An 18,274-nucleotide genomic window follows, 5' to 3' on the forward strand; every position below is an offset into this window, starting at 1 on the left:
TCCTGAGAAATCTCTATGTGGGACAAGAAGCTACAGTTAGAACTGGATATGGAACAACTGATTGGTTCAAAATTGGGAAAGGAGTACGACAAGGTTGTATATTGTCTCCCTGCTTATTTAACTTATATGCAGAATTCATCATGCGAAAGGCTGGACTAGATGAATCCCAAGCCGGAATGTTGGGAAAGATGGAGGGCACTAGGAGAAGGGGACGACAGAGGACGAGATGGTTGGACAGTGTTCTCGAAGCTACGAACATGAGTTTGACCAAACTGCGGGAGGCAGTGGAAGACAGGAGTGCCTGGCGTGCTATGGTCCATGGGGTCACGAAGAGTCGGACACGACTAAACGACTAAACGACAACAACAACAAGAAGAGATTTCTAGAGAACCCACCTTTCCTCTACCAGACATTGGCTCTCATCAGACCCTACCTACCCAAAATCACACTTCCCACCTGACCACTGGTGGTTAGAAAACTAAGAAGAATGATTCCCATGGTGGGAATGGCAATTTTTGCTAATCCTAATTTTGTTAACATTGGGAGAGGTTTCTACAAAACTTTCAGATGGATAAAGTGATACCAGTTTGTAACGGAAAATCTGACCTACAAGCCCAAGAAACGAACTGTTCAACTGGATCTGCCCCCACCGCCTAGTGCTGCCCTTGTCAACCAATGTTTTGAAAAAGGATTGGGATTATAAAGGTTATCCATTACGCAGTCAGCAGGCAGGCGATTTGGTACCAGGAGTGATAGTCATTTTCAGAAATGCATGTGTCTGAATGTGCAAAGCAGCGCTTTAAGAGTTGCAAACTTTCTCTACTGCCATACAGCCTTGACCTAGTTTTTAGGCCACCACCTTCACGGCTTCTCTCCCTGCCCCCCCCCCCACTGCATGGATTTGCTCCTCATCCCCAGAAGCAGGTGTTATAAGGTAAAAGGTGGCATCATGCCAGGACTACCCTCTACCACTTGGCAGTACATCCTAGACTTCCATCCATCTTCTACTTTAACTGGCACTGTGTAATTAACTTTCATCCCACCTCTTTTCCCTTAGTAAGAGAGGCTGCCAGTCACATCTAGGGTACAGAAGAGGAAGCCCTGATGGTGGCAGCTTAAAGTTTTCACTGCTGTTGATTATTAACCAAAAGTTGAAAGGTTTATAAAGTGGCTCAACAGACAGCAATGCAACTGTAACCACAACTTGCTTTGGCCATTATTAAAATGTGATTAAAAGATTGTCAGATTAATATTATTGATTAAAGATTAGAGATCTGCAGAAGATCTATAAATGATCTTCCACAGGGGAAGATGGCAAACCTAGAGAAGTTAAATCTATGGTTTCCAAAGGGCACTGAGGGCAGATCCATACCATATATTTTAAACATATCCAACACACATTTAGCACACATGACTCCTCCCAAAGAATCCTGGGAACTAGTTTTCAATCAGAGCTCCAATTCTCAGCATCCTTACAAAATTCTCAGGATTCTTTCACATCTGACTGCATAATGCTTTGGTTTCCTTTTTTGTTTTATGTTTTCTGATGTTGTCAACACTATTCCTCCACGGAGGTTTGTCCCCATGAACATTTTCCCCTTGTAACTGATGCTGGCAGCATGTAAACACTGCATGTAAGTACAGAACCGGATCCTAAGTTCCTGTTGCCTAGAAGTGCCATTTGTCTGGAATTTCCCAGACATGTCTGGGATTCATTTGTCAGAAATAGCGTCCAGGCAGAATTTCTGAAGATCGGGAAAACCCTGGCGTATAGCAACCCATGTTGGAAGTGTTGATTTTTGGGCGAATTTCCTTGAAAAAACAAAAACCTCTTTTTGAAATATGGCAATCCTACTGTTGCCAGAATTTTACTGGGAGATCTCAGGAGTAAATACATAAGCAGCCTTTCACTGAGTCACATTGAAATGTTACCTTAATATGGGAGAGTTAACCATTAGCTTCTCATGAGGCTGCATTCTAAATGGTAACAATGAGGATTCCCAACTCTGTTAGCGATGAGAAATGAAGCAGGGAGTTCTTCCTCCCCAGAATAACTAATTGAAAATAAGAGTGCGAATCTGCAAATTGCCTGAATGAAAGTGACAAAAGTTGCTGCCATCTGGAGTCTGGTCAGTGGGCTGTGCTCAATGACTTTGAGATGTCATTCAGGTTCTTACTGGAGCATCAACATTCCAAAACCTCACAGCTGGTATCCTCAGTAGAAATGGGGAGAAAATAAACAGGATAGGGATGAAGCTAATTTCCCTCCTCCTTTGACTCCAACTCTCATAAATACATACGGCTAGAGACACGGTGCTATCAGAAGAACACAATGGCAGGGATTCAGAGTCGAAAATGCGTAACAGGGCTGGCACAAACTGACTCCCATGCCCTCTTCTCCCCGCAGGAGTCTTCCAGCCACTAAAAAAAAGGCTTGCAAAGTTGCCTTCACCCAATTTTCAGGGATACATCTTTCCCGTGACATAGCCTACCCCATTAAGCAAGGGGAGAGCAGGGAGGTCCACTTGTGTCAGCACCATTCTAACCATTCTAACCCTGATAGAATGTGTCAAAACTCTTCTTCCTTGCAAGAAAAGCCTTCCTATACACCTGTCATGTGGCAGAAGGTAATAGTAGCACATATGTCAAGGGGGGGCGGGTAATTACGTGCAGTGGGAGCCAACTGATTCTGTTCACTCTGTCTTTGTTATCTGGATTAGGACCTGTGCTGGCAGGATGAATCGGGCTCCTTCTTGAAGCAGATGGACTAGTCAGTTCGTGGCAGGGACTAGTCCGAAAGAACACTGCACGCATGTACACAGATCTTCCCACCTCACACCAAGTGTTGGGCACACCCTCTTGATTAGACAGGCCATTTTTCTTCTAAGCATCTGGGTACCAGCAAATCTTATTGCAGCGTCAGAAGAGATTTTGCCACACATGAATGCATCATTGACACACCAAGGCAGACTCCAGTCATTAGCCGCTGAAAGGAAGAAGCTGCCCTGCATTCAGGGTCCTTGTCACATGGCAATAAGAAATGAGCTGCTTGTTCAAAGTTAATGGTTCTATAGGGGCAGAGAAGAAGAAGAGGAAGAAGAGAAGAGTTTAGATTTGATATCCTGCTTTATCACTACCCGAAGGAGTCTCAAAGCGGCTAACAATCTCCTTTCCCCTCCCCCCCACAACAGACACCCTGTGAGGTGGGTGGGGCTGAGAGACTTCAGAGAAGTGTGACTAGCCCAAGGTCACCCAGCAGCTGCATGTGGAGTGGAGATGCGAACCCGGTTCCCCAATTTTATTTTATTAAAAAAAAACACTTCTCTAAGATCTGGTCTATACAAACATCAGCTAGAAGAGGTGAAGTGAGCTGCACCATTCCAGACTACACATAGGGGGCATTCACACACTATTTTGGGGGGAGATTTTTCAAATGCAAAGCCACCCTGCAAATCAGGGGTCAGCAAACATTTTCAGCAGGGGGCCGGTCCACTGTCCCTCAGACCTTGTGGGGGCCAGACTATATTTTGGGGGGGAAATTAAAATGAACGAATTCCTATGCCCCACAAATTCAGTCATACCTCATGTTACGTCCGCTTCTGGATGCATCTTTTCAGGATACTGACGCGCCAAACCCAGAAGTCCCAGGTGGTGCATGCTGTGGTAGGTGGTTTTCAAAATATGCAATATACTGGGCACTTTATCTTATGAATTTCCAATCCAAATGAGACATGTATTCAACTAGACCAGGGGTTCCCAACAAAATTTTCTCGAGGACCCCTCATCGAGCCGCTATTGTGACAAGGACCCCCATTAATTCCTAATCCTAAAATTAAAAAGTGAGAGCCAAATTATGAGTCTTTTTATATTTTATATTTATACGTTTTTTTTACAGTTACAACAGAGTACTCCATCAGTATACAGTTAGGTTAATTTTCAGTTCTTAATGAGATGAACCACTTTTTAACCAACGGTCCATTTTTAACTACGTGAACTGTACCTTCCGCGAAAAACAATGCTTTGTTTACAAACACTACTGTTTTGCAAAGAGGCAGCGCACGCCAGGGAGGAGGGAGGTGAATGGAGAAGACAGGGTACCTGTGCAGTAGCGCACAAATGAAGCCGACGCGCGCAAAACATCTTGGGGAGGTGAGCGTTAGTAGAATGCGCGTGCTGCCTCTTTGCAAAACAGTAGTGTTTGTAAAGCGCCACCTAACGGCATACAGCAGAACTACTGCCTCTATCTAGTTTTGCGCTAGACTCTGCTCATGCAGGAAGCGGCCAAAACAAAAAATCTGTTATCATACGAAATATATTTCATATTTTTTTTATTCTAATAGCATCTTGCGGACCCCTCTGGCATAGCTCACGGACCCCCAGGGGTCCACGGACCACCTGTTGGGAACCACTGAACTAGACTTCAACCAACCCAGAATGCGGCAGCTAGACTGGTGACTGGGAGCGGCCGCCGAGACCACATAAAACCAGTCCTTGAAAGACCTACATTGAATTGTGCTCAGAAACGTACTGGGAGCCAAAGTGTTGGTGCTGACCTTTAAAGCCCTAAACGGCCTCGGTTCAGTATACCTGAAGGAGCGTCTCCACCCCCATCGTTCTGCCCGAACACTGAGGTCCAGCCCCGAGGGCCTTCTGACGGTTCCCTCGCTACGAGAAGCCAAGTTACAGGGAACCAGGCAGAGGGCCTTCTCGGTAGTGGCACCCACACTGTGGAATGCCCTCCTACCAGAGGTCAAAGAGAACAACAATTACCAGACCTTTAGAAGGCATCTCAAGGCAGCCCTGTTTAGGGAAGCTTTTAATGTTTGATGGATTTCTGTATTTTAATATTTTGTTGGAAGCCGCCCAGAGTGGCTGGGGGAACCCGGCCAGATGGGCTGGGTAGAAATAAATAATAATAATAATAATAATAATAATAATAATAATAATAATAGATATGGAGAACAGGACGAAAGAGCAGTCTGTTCTTTTGTGTACAACCACTAAACATAGTCTGATGCTTTAAGTAAAAATTCAATTCTTGGGTGTATTAACTTTTTAAGCAGATCAAATCGAGCAGTCAGGGACCTCTTCGGGGCTATTTACATGGGACTTTAATGAACTTGCTAAGTGTTTTAGAATCCTTATCATTTTTTTAAAAAAGAAAATCCTATGAGAGTTATTCATCCAATTTTACAGATAGGGATCCAAAATATGAGAGTGAATGGTTTGTCCTAAGTTACCTAGGGAATTTATTTTTTTTAAAGAACTGACTGGAGACTGGATTCACTGAGCCATGCTGACATTTGACATTTTTCTACTTCCAGAAGCTTCACTGCAACTAGTATAACACTACAGGTGAAGCTCATGATTCCCCCTGAAGGCCTCTTCTCAAAGTATTTTTCTCAAACCTGATGCCCTTTTTTTCAACTGTCTCACTTTTAAGAGTGGCTCTTTCTCCTCATGGTCTTTGAAGTGTGGAAAGACAACGGATTTAAGCTCCAGTGGCACTTTGATTTCAGATTTACAGTCCACTTCCTTAATAAATCCCATGCCACACTTTAATTCCTCAGAGGGAAAGAACGTGTGAGCCACAGAAGGAGAAAGTAGAAACTGTTTATTTCCATCATAAAGATGCCTTTTAATATTTTAACATAAATAAAGCTGTGCTTTATGATGATAATAAATTTACCAGAAGAAACTTCATTTGCTGCCTGAGGCAGCAAAATGATTCAATTTGTTTAGTTTTTAAGCACAAGGAAATGTAATTGAGTCGGGTAAGGTACAGCTGTTTTAATTGACTTTTCAGAGAACACCTAGTGCTGCAGGAAGCAGGAGGCTAATACGGAGGGACAAGAGAAGACAAGGATTACTCCACAAGCTGCTGCCAGCATGGATGCCCCCCTCCCCTTTGCTACTTCTGCCAACTGATCCGTCAAAAGAAACTAATTCAAGATACACCGCCTTAATGTATGCAGGAAAAGGCCAAACCACAACAGATGCATAATCTGCATTTATTTCTTTATGCCTTTCTGAAAAATAATTACATACAGGGACAAGCTGAGGACACAGAGCAGCAAAGTGCCATAGTGAAGAATTGTTACATTTTAATAGGCAATTAAAAATATTGTCTCACGTTAAACCAGATGGGAGAAGGTATCAGCCACTGCATCATATTCAGCCAGGTTGAGCCCTGGATTCATAGAATCATAGTGTTGGAAGGGATCCCAAGGGTCCTCTAATCTAACCCCCTGTGATACAGGAATCTCAGCTAAAGCATCCATGACAGACGACCATCCAACCTCTGCTTAAAAACCTCCAAGGAATGAGAGATTCTACCACCACCCCATCCCCTTGGGGATCTTGTAATAGTGCCAGTAAAATAAACACACACACACACACACACACACACACACACACACACACACACACTTTATCCATCTTGGTCAACTTCAATCTCTCTCATGTTTTAAGGCATATTGTGATACTAGCGCCAAACTTTCCCTTCTCTTGTAGGGCTTTCACCATTAATTGAGGTAGACCCCTCCACTGCTCACATACTGAAGGCACCTGGGAAGGTACATCAATACAAATCCATCAGAAAACAGGAAAGGAAGCTCTTCAAGGTGAGAGAGGAATGGAAGGTACTGTTGCCAAGCCATTTCAAAAGTGCTCTTCCTATTCATGCAGAGAGAAAAGTCATCCCTGACTGTCAAGTTTCTTTTGAAATCAAAGAGGAGCTACAGAAATTTCACATTTTATAACCTTTGGAGCAACATAAAAGGAGAAAAGATATAATCTAAGGCAAAAGGGCACATAATGCCACATGGGATTTAGATGAAAGGGGAAGGGAGAAATCCCAAACGACAACGTAAAGCTGAGGTGGTGGGGATGGGGAGGCTGCCCAAAGGGACGTATTTCTTGTGCAATACAGGCAATTAGCGTAATTGTGCTTTGTAGTACACCTTTGACAAGATGGAAAATAATACTGCTAAAGTAGCAGAAGTCCCAGACTAGGCTTGCTGTTTGGCTGTAACCTTAGCAATTTGTCCAGCTTCAGCTTTCTGTGAAATCCAGTGCTTTCTGTTCTTCTGAGACGGCTCATGGAGAAATCGAAAAGGTGTGTCGGAAGAGAAGAAACCTCTTTGAAGATTCCAGGTGAAGATGTGCATTGTGGACCATATTATCTTAAGAGTCAAAAGCACAGAAAAATTCAGTGACTGCTCCATGGGACTGAAGTAGACACAGTGCTTGTGTTATGCAGCACCTTCTGTGTTGTTGGCATCAGTCTGTGGCAAGAGGCAATGGGTCTCTCTTGGGGTGAAATCAAACTGAGAATTAAACCACCTGCTGTGGCTGCAGAGAACCATAACTCATAACTGCTGCCTCCCATATTGTTTTAGCTGCATTAACACCACCAGGGTCCTCCCTGGGGTGCAAGCCTGGGCAGTGTGTATGAAAGTCCCAGGCTGCCCCCGTTCAGCCTCACTGATGTGGTCCAAAGGAAAGCAGAGCAATATGTTTGGCACTAGCTTGGCTGCAGGGGATGCTGGAGGGAGGCATATAAATGTCATCCAATGGCCTTAGGGACTCCACTTCAGATTTGTGTAGGGTTTCCTCTTTAGGCTTGTCTTCTTCTGAAGATGTTCTGCACTGCAGCAGCTAAGCACATTCTACAGCCAGCCAAAGATGAGAAGATTGCCACAATGCAATTTCCATACATTTATAGGTCATTTCTCGGGTACATCTATTCTGCTGCCAAAATGCCAACAGTGATACTATCCTTGCCTGTCTCATATTGCACAAGGGCAGGCTGGGCCTCCATGCGACAGCTTGGTTTTCTCACTTCCAGTCTGACAAGAGTCTTATAACAGTGATGGGAAAGAGTGACAGAAGGAAGGACAGAAGGAACTTCTGAACCAATTGTAGCAGGAAGGTTCTCATTTCAAGTGGATTGTGCACATAGAATCTTAAAATCTGTAATTTTGTTTCCCCTCAACGTGGGCACTGTGTAATTCCTTACCAATTCACTCAGAGACACTTCTCAGAAACCTGGTGTCAAAGGAGCAGCATCAGCTATCTGCAAGCTTTCAGGTTGTATAGGTGACTCTGATGCACCAGCAAGGACTGCCAAGTACAGCTTGAGATGAAGAAGAGAGGGATGTCATCAGGTTTTATTGTGCCTGGAGCAAACTCCCCCTAGTCGGCAAACATAGCTTTATGGAACATATCAAGGACTTTTGTTATCTACGAATAGAGTTGCACTACAAAATTTGCTGTGTTTGCTTTTAACACACCTTCCGACAATCTGTTGTTGTTTTGCAGCAAAACCAAATTGATTTTGATAATTATAACTTGATAGTAATTTTGATTTATTTTTTTAAAAAACCCACTGAATTTCTTAACTCACTTTGATGAAATGTCAAATTTAATATCACAGCTACACCAGGACGGAAAAGGCAAGCATAATCCGGGGGTTTGGAAGATGAAATTTAATAACAGAAAAAACAGTTTAAACATATTTGAAGTGAAAAGAGTTGAATTTCCCTCATATTAAAACCTTTGTGACCCATGACCTCTTCTAAGCTCTGCAATCTCCTAAATGCTTTTTGCGATTTCATCACAGAATGATGGTCAGTACTCCTTGTTGGCGAAGATCCTATAGTCCGAACTACATGCAATCAGGAGCAGACCTGTGTCTTTAAATCCAGACCTTTCCCCATAATGTATAAAGCAGGAAGGTGAAAGATGAGGATAATTTAAAGAGCAAAAGGGGTGTGCAGGTGAAGAGAGAAGTTTCCCTGCAGATTTCCCCACCAGGAGTCTCTCTCTCACACTGACTTACTTCTGATATAGCAGCCTGGCCAAGGGAAAAGTGACATTAGGGGACAGAGTAGAGGGAAATAAGGCACAGGCAAGGGAGGAATTAATAGCTCCCCTTCCAATCTGCATCTCTTTTATGTTTAACATAAGACCCCCTCACACACATCTCTTAGATTTACCTGTGGCAGACCCAGGTTTCAAGGCACAGTACTAGAGTCAGATGTAGCTTGAATTTACATAAACTGAAAAAGAGGTCATGTCGAAGGCAGAGTAAAGTGGCGGGAACCTTTAAAAAAATCCATGAACCTGGGATGAGGTTAATTTTTAGTGAGCAGGAGTGAATTCTCTTGGCAATTTAGTGTGCTTTAGGGAATAATAATTGCCTTTATATTCAGACAGAAAACAATGGCTTCATGAATGTCTCTTGCTTTAGCTTCCCCTCATGATTTTATTCTCTCTGTTTACACTTACTCATATGATTTCTTCATAAAGATGTGGTTAGGTCATACCTGCCAAGTTGCTGTCAGAGAAATAAGGGACTGGGCCGGAAATTGCAGACCGGAAGTAGCGCTGCCGCCATTTTGGAACTGGGCGGAGCATGCTCAGAAGTGACTTTTGATGCTGCTTTGCCCAGTTCCAAAATGGCCGCCGCGCCAGAAGTCGCACTACAGCCATTTTGGAACTGGGCAGAGCAGCATCTAAAGTCACTTCTGAGCATGCTCTGCCCAGTTCCAAAATGGCCATCACGCCAGAATAAACCGGGGAAAAACAAAAAAAAATCGTTTTTTCAGCTAGGAACAGCTGGAAAAACGGGGATTTCCTGGGGAAAACGGGAGACTTGGCAGCTATGGGTTAGGTGCTGCCCTCCACATCTGGCAACATGCAGGTGAGGTGCTAGGAAATGAGAACTGTGCTTCTTTTACATGTTACCCATCCAGCAAGTAATTAGCACCTTCATGCCTGCGATGGAGAGTGCTGCAGTCAGGGCCTGCCCTGCTGCCTCAGGACTGGTGTGAAATAGAGGACCACAGTAATGCTGAAGTGACTTAGCAGCAAAAAAAAACACACAAAAAAACAACCCTGTGGAAACAGGCTTTCCCTTCAATGCTTCATGAAATAAGGCTTTGGTGGTACCCACCCAGACTTAACCGCAACCTCCTTTTCATCCACTGCATAGAATCAAGTATGGAGCGGATTGGGCATTACATACAGAAAACACAAAAGGGAACAGAAGTAAAATGTTCACCAGATGAAAAGTATTCATTTAAATCCACAGTAACATCTATGCATCTGATCCCATTTTACATGCAGCAAGGCAGATGTGTGCTGGAAAGACTGTAACAGAAATGGAGGAAACAACAGACGTGTTGGAGTGGGAAGAAACTACCCCTGGGCATTTTCTCCCTCATTTTTTCAGTTTAGGTTGACCCCACGCCATGAAACATTTCAACGAAATCTGATTCAACTAGTTGTGTCCATCCTGCTCTTGATTCTTCCCTGTTAGTTGAGGAAAAAGGAGAGTCACCTCAGGGGACATGAGAACGATAAGGAATCATTGCTTGCTTTCATTGGCTGCTTGCTTGACTGGTTTCAGCAAGGCTCACCCCTCCATCACTCTTGAGGGAGAGATGCATATCTGACAGCCTCTGACATATCATAGCACAAGAAAGAAAGACAGTTTATATGGGAATCTGTGATCAAGGCAAAAATAGAGAGATGCTGTGCGACCACAGCGGCCTGGTGGAGTGATCACACTCAAAGCTTTATACTTTGAAGGGGGAAATCTGAATTAAGAAAGGACAAGCAGCACTGCACCCAGAATTGATAAAGTGAGCATCTAGCTCAAGATGGTATTAGCAGGTTTGTAAGAGGTGCAAGATCAGAAGTAGAAGTCTCAGAAGTCACCTCCAGTTTCTTTAATAACAAATGGCATCGTTCCATCATTAGAACTTAGTTTCACTCAATATGATATTTGCAGTCACAAACAAAAAGCAAAAAAGACCCCAGAGTAGGACAAACCCAATCCAGAACGTGTGCCGGAAAGGGGACAAATGTTTATTGAGCGTGCCGTTTCCAAAGATCAGCTGAGTGTCTTTTCGGCTGCAATATGCTAAGAAAGCAGGGATGATATACTGGATCCCATTCCCAGCATAGGCTCCAGTAATGCCCACCAAGGACTCCAAATCGTGGGTGCAGAAAGCCACGATAATGGGGGGGATGAGTGTGATGACTGGGAAAAAAATCCTATCTACTACCCACGGGTAGGTTCCCCCTTCCCGGTGGAAGAGTGTCTTCCAATTGTTCCTCAGAGTCACGGCAATTATAGGAAAGTTGGTGCTGATGGTGAAGACAGGAAAGAGGCCCAGGAAGTAGCGGATAACGGCGATATTGACAATGTCACAGCTGGTGAAGTTGAGCGTATACATATCCATGAGAGTCCCATTCTTGAAGCAGTAGATAGCGGTGAAGGACAAGAGGCTGTAGAAACCCAGGATTAAGGTGTAATCCAGCAGGACCAACTTGTTAACGTGTTTCTTCTTGGAGATGGGAGTGATGAGAGATGGCAGCGAGTGCTGGCACATGAAGGAATAAACGCACACCCCAAAGAGATTGCGGATCCCTGAGAGTTGCGCTAAAGGAGGGTGACCTTCCCCTTTCCCTTTGGCAATCCGGAGAAGGGCTATAATTATCATGACGACAAACGCTGGAAGACAAGGGGTGGGGAAGGAGAGAGAAAAGGAACATGGTGAAGTCAGAGCAGAAGCTAAGCACACAAAAATATATATTTCCTCCTCTAATCTCTGTGCTGGATCGCTACAGTCTATAGTGCAAGTGATAAGGGGGGTGAACACACACACACACACACTTCCCTGGAGAAAGCAGCGTTGCATACAAAGAAAAGATCTACAAGGAGATCAATATGTGTGTTCAGCACCAGGCTGTACACTGTGGGTGGGGACTCCAATACAAAAGTACAGTTGGCTATCTTTGAAACAGGGTTATCCAGCAATCACACTTTCTCTCAGGGGCATCTGCCTCAGAGGAAATGGGTTTGACCCATCACAGCTGCTGCTCAAGTCCTCAAAGAAATATAAAATAAAACTGTTGTCTTTGAACTCAACACCTTCTCTTTACCCCAGGGTCCCCAGCCTCATTCATGTTAGTAAAAGTGCACTGAATACATTTCCTAGCATGAGCATGTACTACTGCTTTGGCTGAAAGGGCATTTGAAAGATTGCTTCTGGGCAGCACAGGAGCGCACAAGAGCGCTCATGCCCTTTGGTTTTTGACAGTATTTGTTTAAGAAGAGTGGGACTGTATTTTACGTAAACGACACAAACAGGAATATTTGCAACTGGCTTTTGTTAAAATTTAGGGTATGTGTAAAGAACACAGTGACATTGTTCTGCATAAGAAACAGCCAAACAAGCTGCCTGGTACTAATCTCAATTGGGAGAAGGTCTAACAGGGACTGGGGGGAAAGCATTGAAAATTAGAGTTGAAATGCAGACATAAAGCACACACTTACTTGACATTTACTACAACAGCAACATATAATACTGTTTATTTGCTTGCTGAAAGATTTGCTGGCGCAAGGCAAAGCAGGTCTAATATCATATATTAAACGTTAGTGATAATAACAAAAATAGTTTTCCTGAGCTAAAATAAAGAATAAATAGGGCCCTCAGATGTGCTTGAACAGGAAGTTGAGCATTATGATGAAGGGCACAAGGACCTTCAGTTTGAATATTTGTTCCTTGACAACTGGGCACTCCATTATGTTTTCTAAAACTCTAATGAATTAACCAAGCAAAATAGTAGTAAATTTCTGCTTAAGTTTCATTTCTGTTAAATTATTTTTTCTCTTCAATTTCCATTTCCTATGCTGATCTCTTGAACCTTGCGATCATAACAGCCTCTAAAACAGAAAGCAACCATTTTACAAACCCAAACCTGAAGTGGCTGAAAAAATTTAGTTCATTCATTAGGCCTCATCATTTTGATTGCTAACTTTTTTTTCTTGTTACAGGTAGGTAGCCGTGTTGGTCTGATGTAGTCAAAACAAGATAAATGCACACGAAAGCTCATATCAATGACAAACTTAGTTGGTCTCTAAGGTGCTACTGGAAGGAATTTTTTTTATTTTGTTTCAACTTTTTTTCTTGTGTAGGTTACAGCCCTTCATGATAGTGTTCCAGAGCAGGGGCACCATTGGAGGGGGCATGGGGCCCAAGTCTCCCCCCCCCAATTTTCAAGGAGGGGACCAGGCCGCCTCTAAATTCCATGGTGACCGTGCCCACACCATGTATACATGCTGCATGACGTGCTGACATCACTTGCACATGCTGCTCGCAACACGTCAGCATGTTGTGCAGCGTGTGGAAATGACTCAGCATGTCATGCGACATGTGCACACGTAGCAAGCAAGTCGCACGGCAGATGCGCATGGCGGGCGGCACCAGCCCCCTCAATTATGGGGGAAAGCCGGCGTGCTTGTTCCAGAGACTGGCCATTTTGTGTTTGAAAGGCGAACGTCTCCTGCTCCCCGCCTCAACTTGGTGTTTCAGTGGGGAGAGTGGCTGCTTAGGATAACAAATGGACCAAGATGGGCTGTTTTGGCATTTGTACAAACTGTCTTTAGCTGTGGCTGAGAAACAGAAGTCCCAAACCAATTAATCAGATACTGTAACACAGAGAATGCTAATGCACACTTCCACTGCACAGAACATTTAAAGCCATTTAAAAAGATGGACTTTGACAGCACAGCAACCAAGAGAGGAGACACAGGGACTAAAAAATAGGGTGCCTACCAGAAAACACCCAATTAACTGACTACTCACCAGAACCCAGATAAATCCAAATTTTACATCAATGCTTGGGCTTAAGGGACATGCTAGGGGGCTCTTAATTAAATTGACAAGCTGCACATTCTGAAAGGCCCTATAACAGTAGCTACAAAAAGGAAGAGAGCCCCCCTGTAAATTGAGTAGTGAATTATATTGCCTATGAGTATTGTGGGATCAAACCTAAGATACAATATTCACTATATTCAATAAAGACATGTGCTCCCTTCATTGTAGTTGCCTATGCAGAACCACAAGATCACTCATTGTACCAGGGGCACATGTGCTTCCCAGCATCCAATGTAACTCTATCTATATAAAAGGGTCAACTGTCATGAAAAACAGGCCTAACATGTCAAAGTCTATTTTGTTTTCTAGTTCATCATTTGAATACTGACATACTTATAGACAACTAGCTGGTCCTGCCACGCGTTGCAGTGGCTAATCCCTGTGACTACCCCCACCCTGTCCCGATCCATGATCTATTCTGTGTCCCCCCCCCCGGCTCATCTCTGTGAATCCCCCAACTCCCTCTTCCCCCCAACCCCCACCCAGGCGAGTCAGTACCTCCATTCGACCTAGTCTGTAAAGGCCTAGTCTGTAAAGGCCTGTAAAGTCTGTAAAGGCCTGTTTTCAGTTGGTTGCTGTGGAATGTTGTGATGTCACCGATTGTCTGCAGGCAATGGAGACGCTGCTTCTCCATTCTATTTCCCAGCATGCACTTTTATCTGTTTGGTGTGTTCTGAAACACGGGGTTTTATGTTGCACAGGTGTGACATCTGTTTTAGCAAACTTTATAAGAACCTTCGGACATTCGCTTGGGACGTTGTGTCAAATTTTGAACGCAATCGGTGAAGTGGTTTAGGAGAAAAGTGGATAATAACCCACATGACCAGTTTACATTTATATATATAGATAGATATAGATATATTTCAAGGACTCCACTTTTTTATACCCAAAGCAACAAGATCTGAGCAATTTATACAGGTTGCTATCTTCCTACCATCATTTCTCGTACTGCTTGATGACCACCATTAAGTGTCTGGAGAGTCCTCATAAAGAGAACATTCTTTGCAACAAAGCATCACCAGATTGCCACAATTTTTCAAGGATCTCTTCTGCTCTGGTCAGACCACACCTGGAATATTATGTCCCGTTCTAGGCACATTAAAAAGGTTATCAACAAATTGGAATGTGTGCGGAGGAGAGCAACCAAGATGATCAAGGGTCTGGAAACCAAGCCTTATGAGGAATGGTTGATGGATCTGGGTATATTTAACATGAAAAAGAGGAGACTGAGAAGACATATGCTAGCCATCTTCAAATATTTCAAGGTCCGTCCCATAGGAGACTGAAAAGAATTTGAGATTGAGATTATCAATACTATAAAGAGAAATTAGGAACCTTGAATAAATAGTGTTTTACATATATAATAAAAGATAGCTCAAAGGGTGGAATTTTAAGGCATGCAGGCCTTCCAGTTACAAGTCTATCTCTATCCACTGGACCAGACAGGCTTTCGGTGCATATTACTATCATGATGAGGATGAGGATTCATTAAATTTCTATACTGCCCTTCATCCAAGGATCACAGAGCAATTGAAAATATAAAAACACAAAAACACATAACATAGTAACATTCAAAAATAACCGCCACGAGATGTTCTGTACAGTAGAAGCTGCTAGAAACCATTTGCCACCTCTGTTTACTGGATAATTTCCTTGAATTATCTGTCTTGAAGACACAAAAAAGAGGGGGAAGGGGGGAGCCAAAGATTCATTATAAAGCAGCTGGAACTGCTCCTTATAAGTCTCTTCTGTTAATGACTAATACAGAAAAACTGCAAACCACCACAGCAAAGGTACAAAGCCCTTCAAGTCATCTAGAACCTGCCCAAGGACACCAAATATTCTCAACAGAGTTTAAGAGAATTGTGAGCTCGGACATTCTGACAGGAACAAAGGAACAAGAGAGCAGGAGTGACATGGAAGAGACAGCTCTCAAGAAAGAACAAGCAAGGCAGGTTATTCTTCTCAGAAAAAGCAAGCAGAAGATATCCAGATCTTTCTCTTTGGGGAAAATAATTTGACTTGTGGTGTCCAGTCCTGTATCTCTGCCATAGCTTAACTATATTTAACTGCAAGACCTCTGCACCTCTTCCCCTGCAGAGAGAGAAGCAGTAAATCTCTACTATCTCTGCTCAATCAAGGGTGAAGATCTGACCTATTTCCTTGCCAAGTTCCCTTATCAGGTACAGGCTGCTCATTTAACCCATTATTTTCCAAACCAGAAGCAGCATGTACTTTAAGGAACGCAAGCCACTCTCAGTATTTATTCATTCATGTGTGTCCTGCTCTTCAGCCCAGTGTCTCAGAGAGCAGCTTATACAAAATCAACCTGAAACAAAACAGTCCCTTGCCCACAAGCTAACAATCTCAATCAGTGATCCCCAACCAGGGGCCATGTGGCTCCCTGCCCCCCCCCCGGATATTCCAAGGTGGCCACAGGCAGAAATCAGATAAGTGGGGGGCCACGGCATGAGACTAGGGGGCCACGGAGGGAAGTGAGAAGTGGAGGGAAAAAACAGAAAAGTGACTGAGAAAAGAAAACAAAGATATAGAGTGAACAGAGAAGTGACTGTGCTTCCCAATGGATGGAGCACCATGCACACTCTGTGGCAACATTGCTTCCGCTTCCTTCTCCCTCCCACTTCTGCACTCCAGCGCTGCGTGGCCGCAGCAGTGCTAAGCGTGCAGGGTGCTGTTTCTTCTGCAAGTATTACTGCACAAAGAGATATGTTGTTGAATGCAAGAGTTACTCAGCCTCACATGAAATCACCTTTGCATAATGGACAGAGGTGATCTTCGGTTATTCCTCACAGCAACAGAGCCGGATATAAAAAAGCTTGTTTCTGGTCATCAAGCACAAGGGTAACATTGATCAAGAAATACTTATATTTTTTAATGTAATTCTTTTTGTATAAATGATAAAAATTATAAATAAAATATGTTCTATTTACAAACAAAACACTTAAATAAGATGGAGCTGACCTTTCAGCGACGCTATCGGCATGAACCCTGTAGACTTTCCCACAGTTTCCAGACTCTTGAACTTAATGCCTTTTATGTCGACTGGTATGTCTCTGCATACTCCACTAATGAAAACAGGTAGCTACTTGCTAGTCAGGGGGACCCTGCAAGGGCACATTTTCCATTCCAAACCTGCTTCAGGAGTCAGTCCAACATGCCATCCCTGTGCCGCACAGGATGTGATGGTTTTCCAAGCCGGAGACCAAAAGGTACACAAACACAAAGTCATGGTGGAAGAAGAGCTTGGCTATTTCTCCTTTCTGAACCGGCAGGTGCTTTAAGGGTAGCCTACACTGCGAAAAGCTGACCTGATTTTGCCTTCCTGTAGAGAACTAATCCTGTGAATTGGTCGATTTCTCTCACCCTTTTTTAAAAAGCAAGTTATTTTTGTGACGAAAGTGCAAGGCCTGGTCTGCTGACTACTGAATTCAGTGAAATGACCTCTTCTTCCCATCCCACACTGGATATTTAAGGAGTATCATCTTACTTTCTGGGTAAGATGATGGGTACTTTTGAAATTCAGGCACCTTCTCAATTATGGAAGATTGTAACGTTGCAAAGCTATCAATAGTTATGCAACACTTATATATACTGATTGTCCTTTATGAGAACTGTACCAGCACTTGGAATAATAGGTTCTTTTTCCTTTTTCAGCAGAGATCTGATCTGCCTTCCTAAATCATACCCTTTCAGTCGAGTTTCTTGTTTTGAAGTACATGGAATTTTTTCAATGCACAATGCACAAAGGCCTGGTGAAGCTCAACACTCCAAAGCTATCCCGGCAGATCTATTTTCCTAGTCAAGGGGATATAGGAAGACATCCTGCTCCTTTGTGCTGCTGGAACTGTACAGCTAAACATTCACAGGCTAGATTTATCTTCCTGTCCCTATGTGGCAGCAAGATGAAGACAAAGCTCCAAAACCCAGTTATGTCCAGTGATAAATCAAAATGAAGAGAGGGTGATAGTCTGTAACAGATAGCTCCTGATTGACCAGGAGGGAAACTGGGTTTTGTGGGCATATGTGAAGCTCTCTACACATCTGTATTCGTGTAATGAAGGCAATGGGGATGAATACAACTCAAATGCTTTGGTAGTCTAAAGCAGAAGGGGAACCTCAGACCGGGAAACCCTCCAGGCCTCTCTTATCTGGCTCCTGGGTTTCTCTAGGCCACATCTCACCAGCCCTGTTTTATACCTTCCTTGGGTGTTTTCCTGGTTGAAATACATCCTGAAGCTTTGATCATGTCTCTTGCCTGCCTGGATACAGATAGTGTGTACGCTTACCAGCCTACTATACAGTACAAAGGTAATGTTCAAATTAATTGCTCTGTCCACTTCTGCCTCTGGTCATTATCTACCACTGCAGCTCCTAGAAGGGAATATGGCCCGCAGGCTGAAAAGGGTTGCACATTCCTGCTCTAAGTGATGCCCTTTATTCCAGCATTGGCTTTCCCAGCTGCTCAGCTCCTGCTCAAATAAAGGTCTCTTACAGCTAAAGAACATCAGTGGCCAAGTTTA

The 18,274-nt window shown here is 43.5% G+C and overlaps 1 protein-coding gene across 1 annotated transcript in view; it reads right to left on the reverse strand.

Moving 5' to 3' along the window:
• Window positions 1-9,535: 9,535 nt before the first annotated feature.
• The window catches only part of TMEM104 (transmembrane protein 104), an 82,599-nt gene continuing 73,860 nt past the window's right edge, over window positions 9,536-18,274 (reverse strand). The window contains exon 10 of the mRNA XM_035104402.2: window positions 9,536-11,524. Coding sequence (XP_034960293.2) covers window positions 10,764-11,524 — 761 coding nt within the window. The 3' untranslated portion in view covers window positions 9,536-10,763. The remainder of the gene's footprint in view (window positions 11,525-18,274) is intronic.

The sequence above is a fragment of the Zootoca vivipara genome, chromosome 2, assembly GCF_963506605.1.
Source record: "Zootoca vivipara chromosome 2, rZooViv1.1, whole genome shotgun sequence".
Lineage (NCBI taxonomy): Eukaryota > Metazoa > Chordata > Lepidosauria > Squamata > Lacertidae > Zootoca > Zootoca vivipara.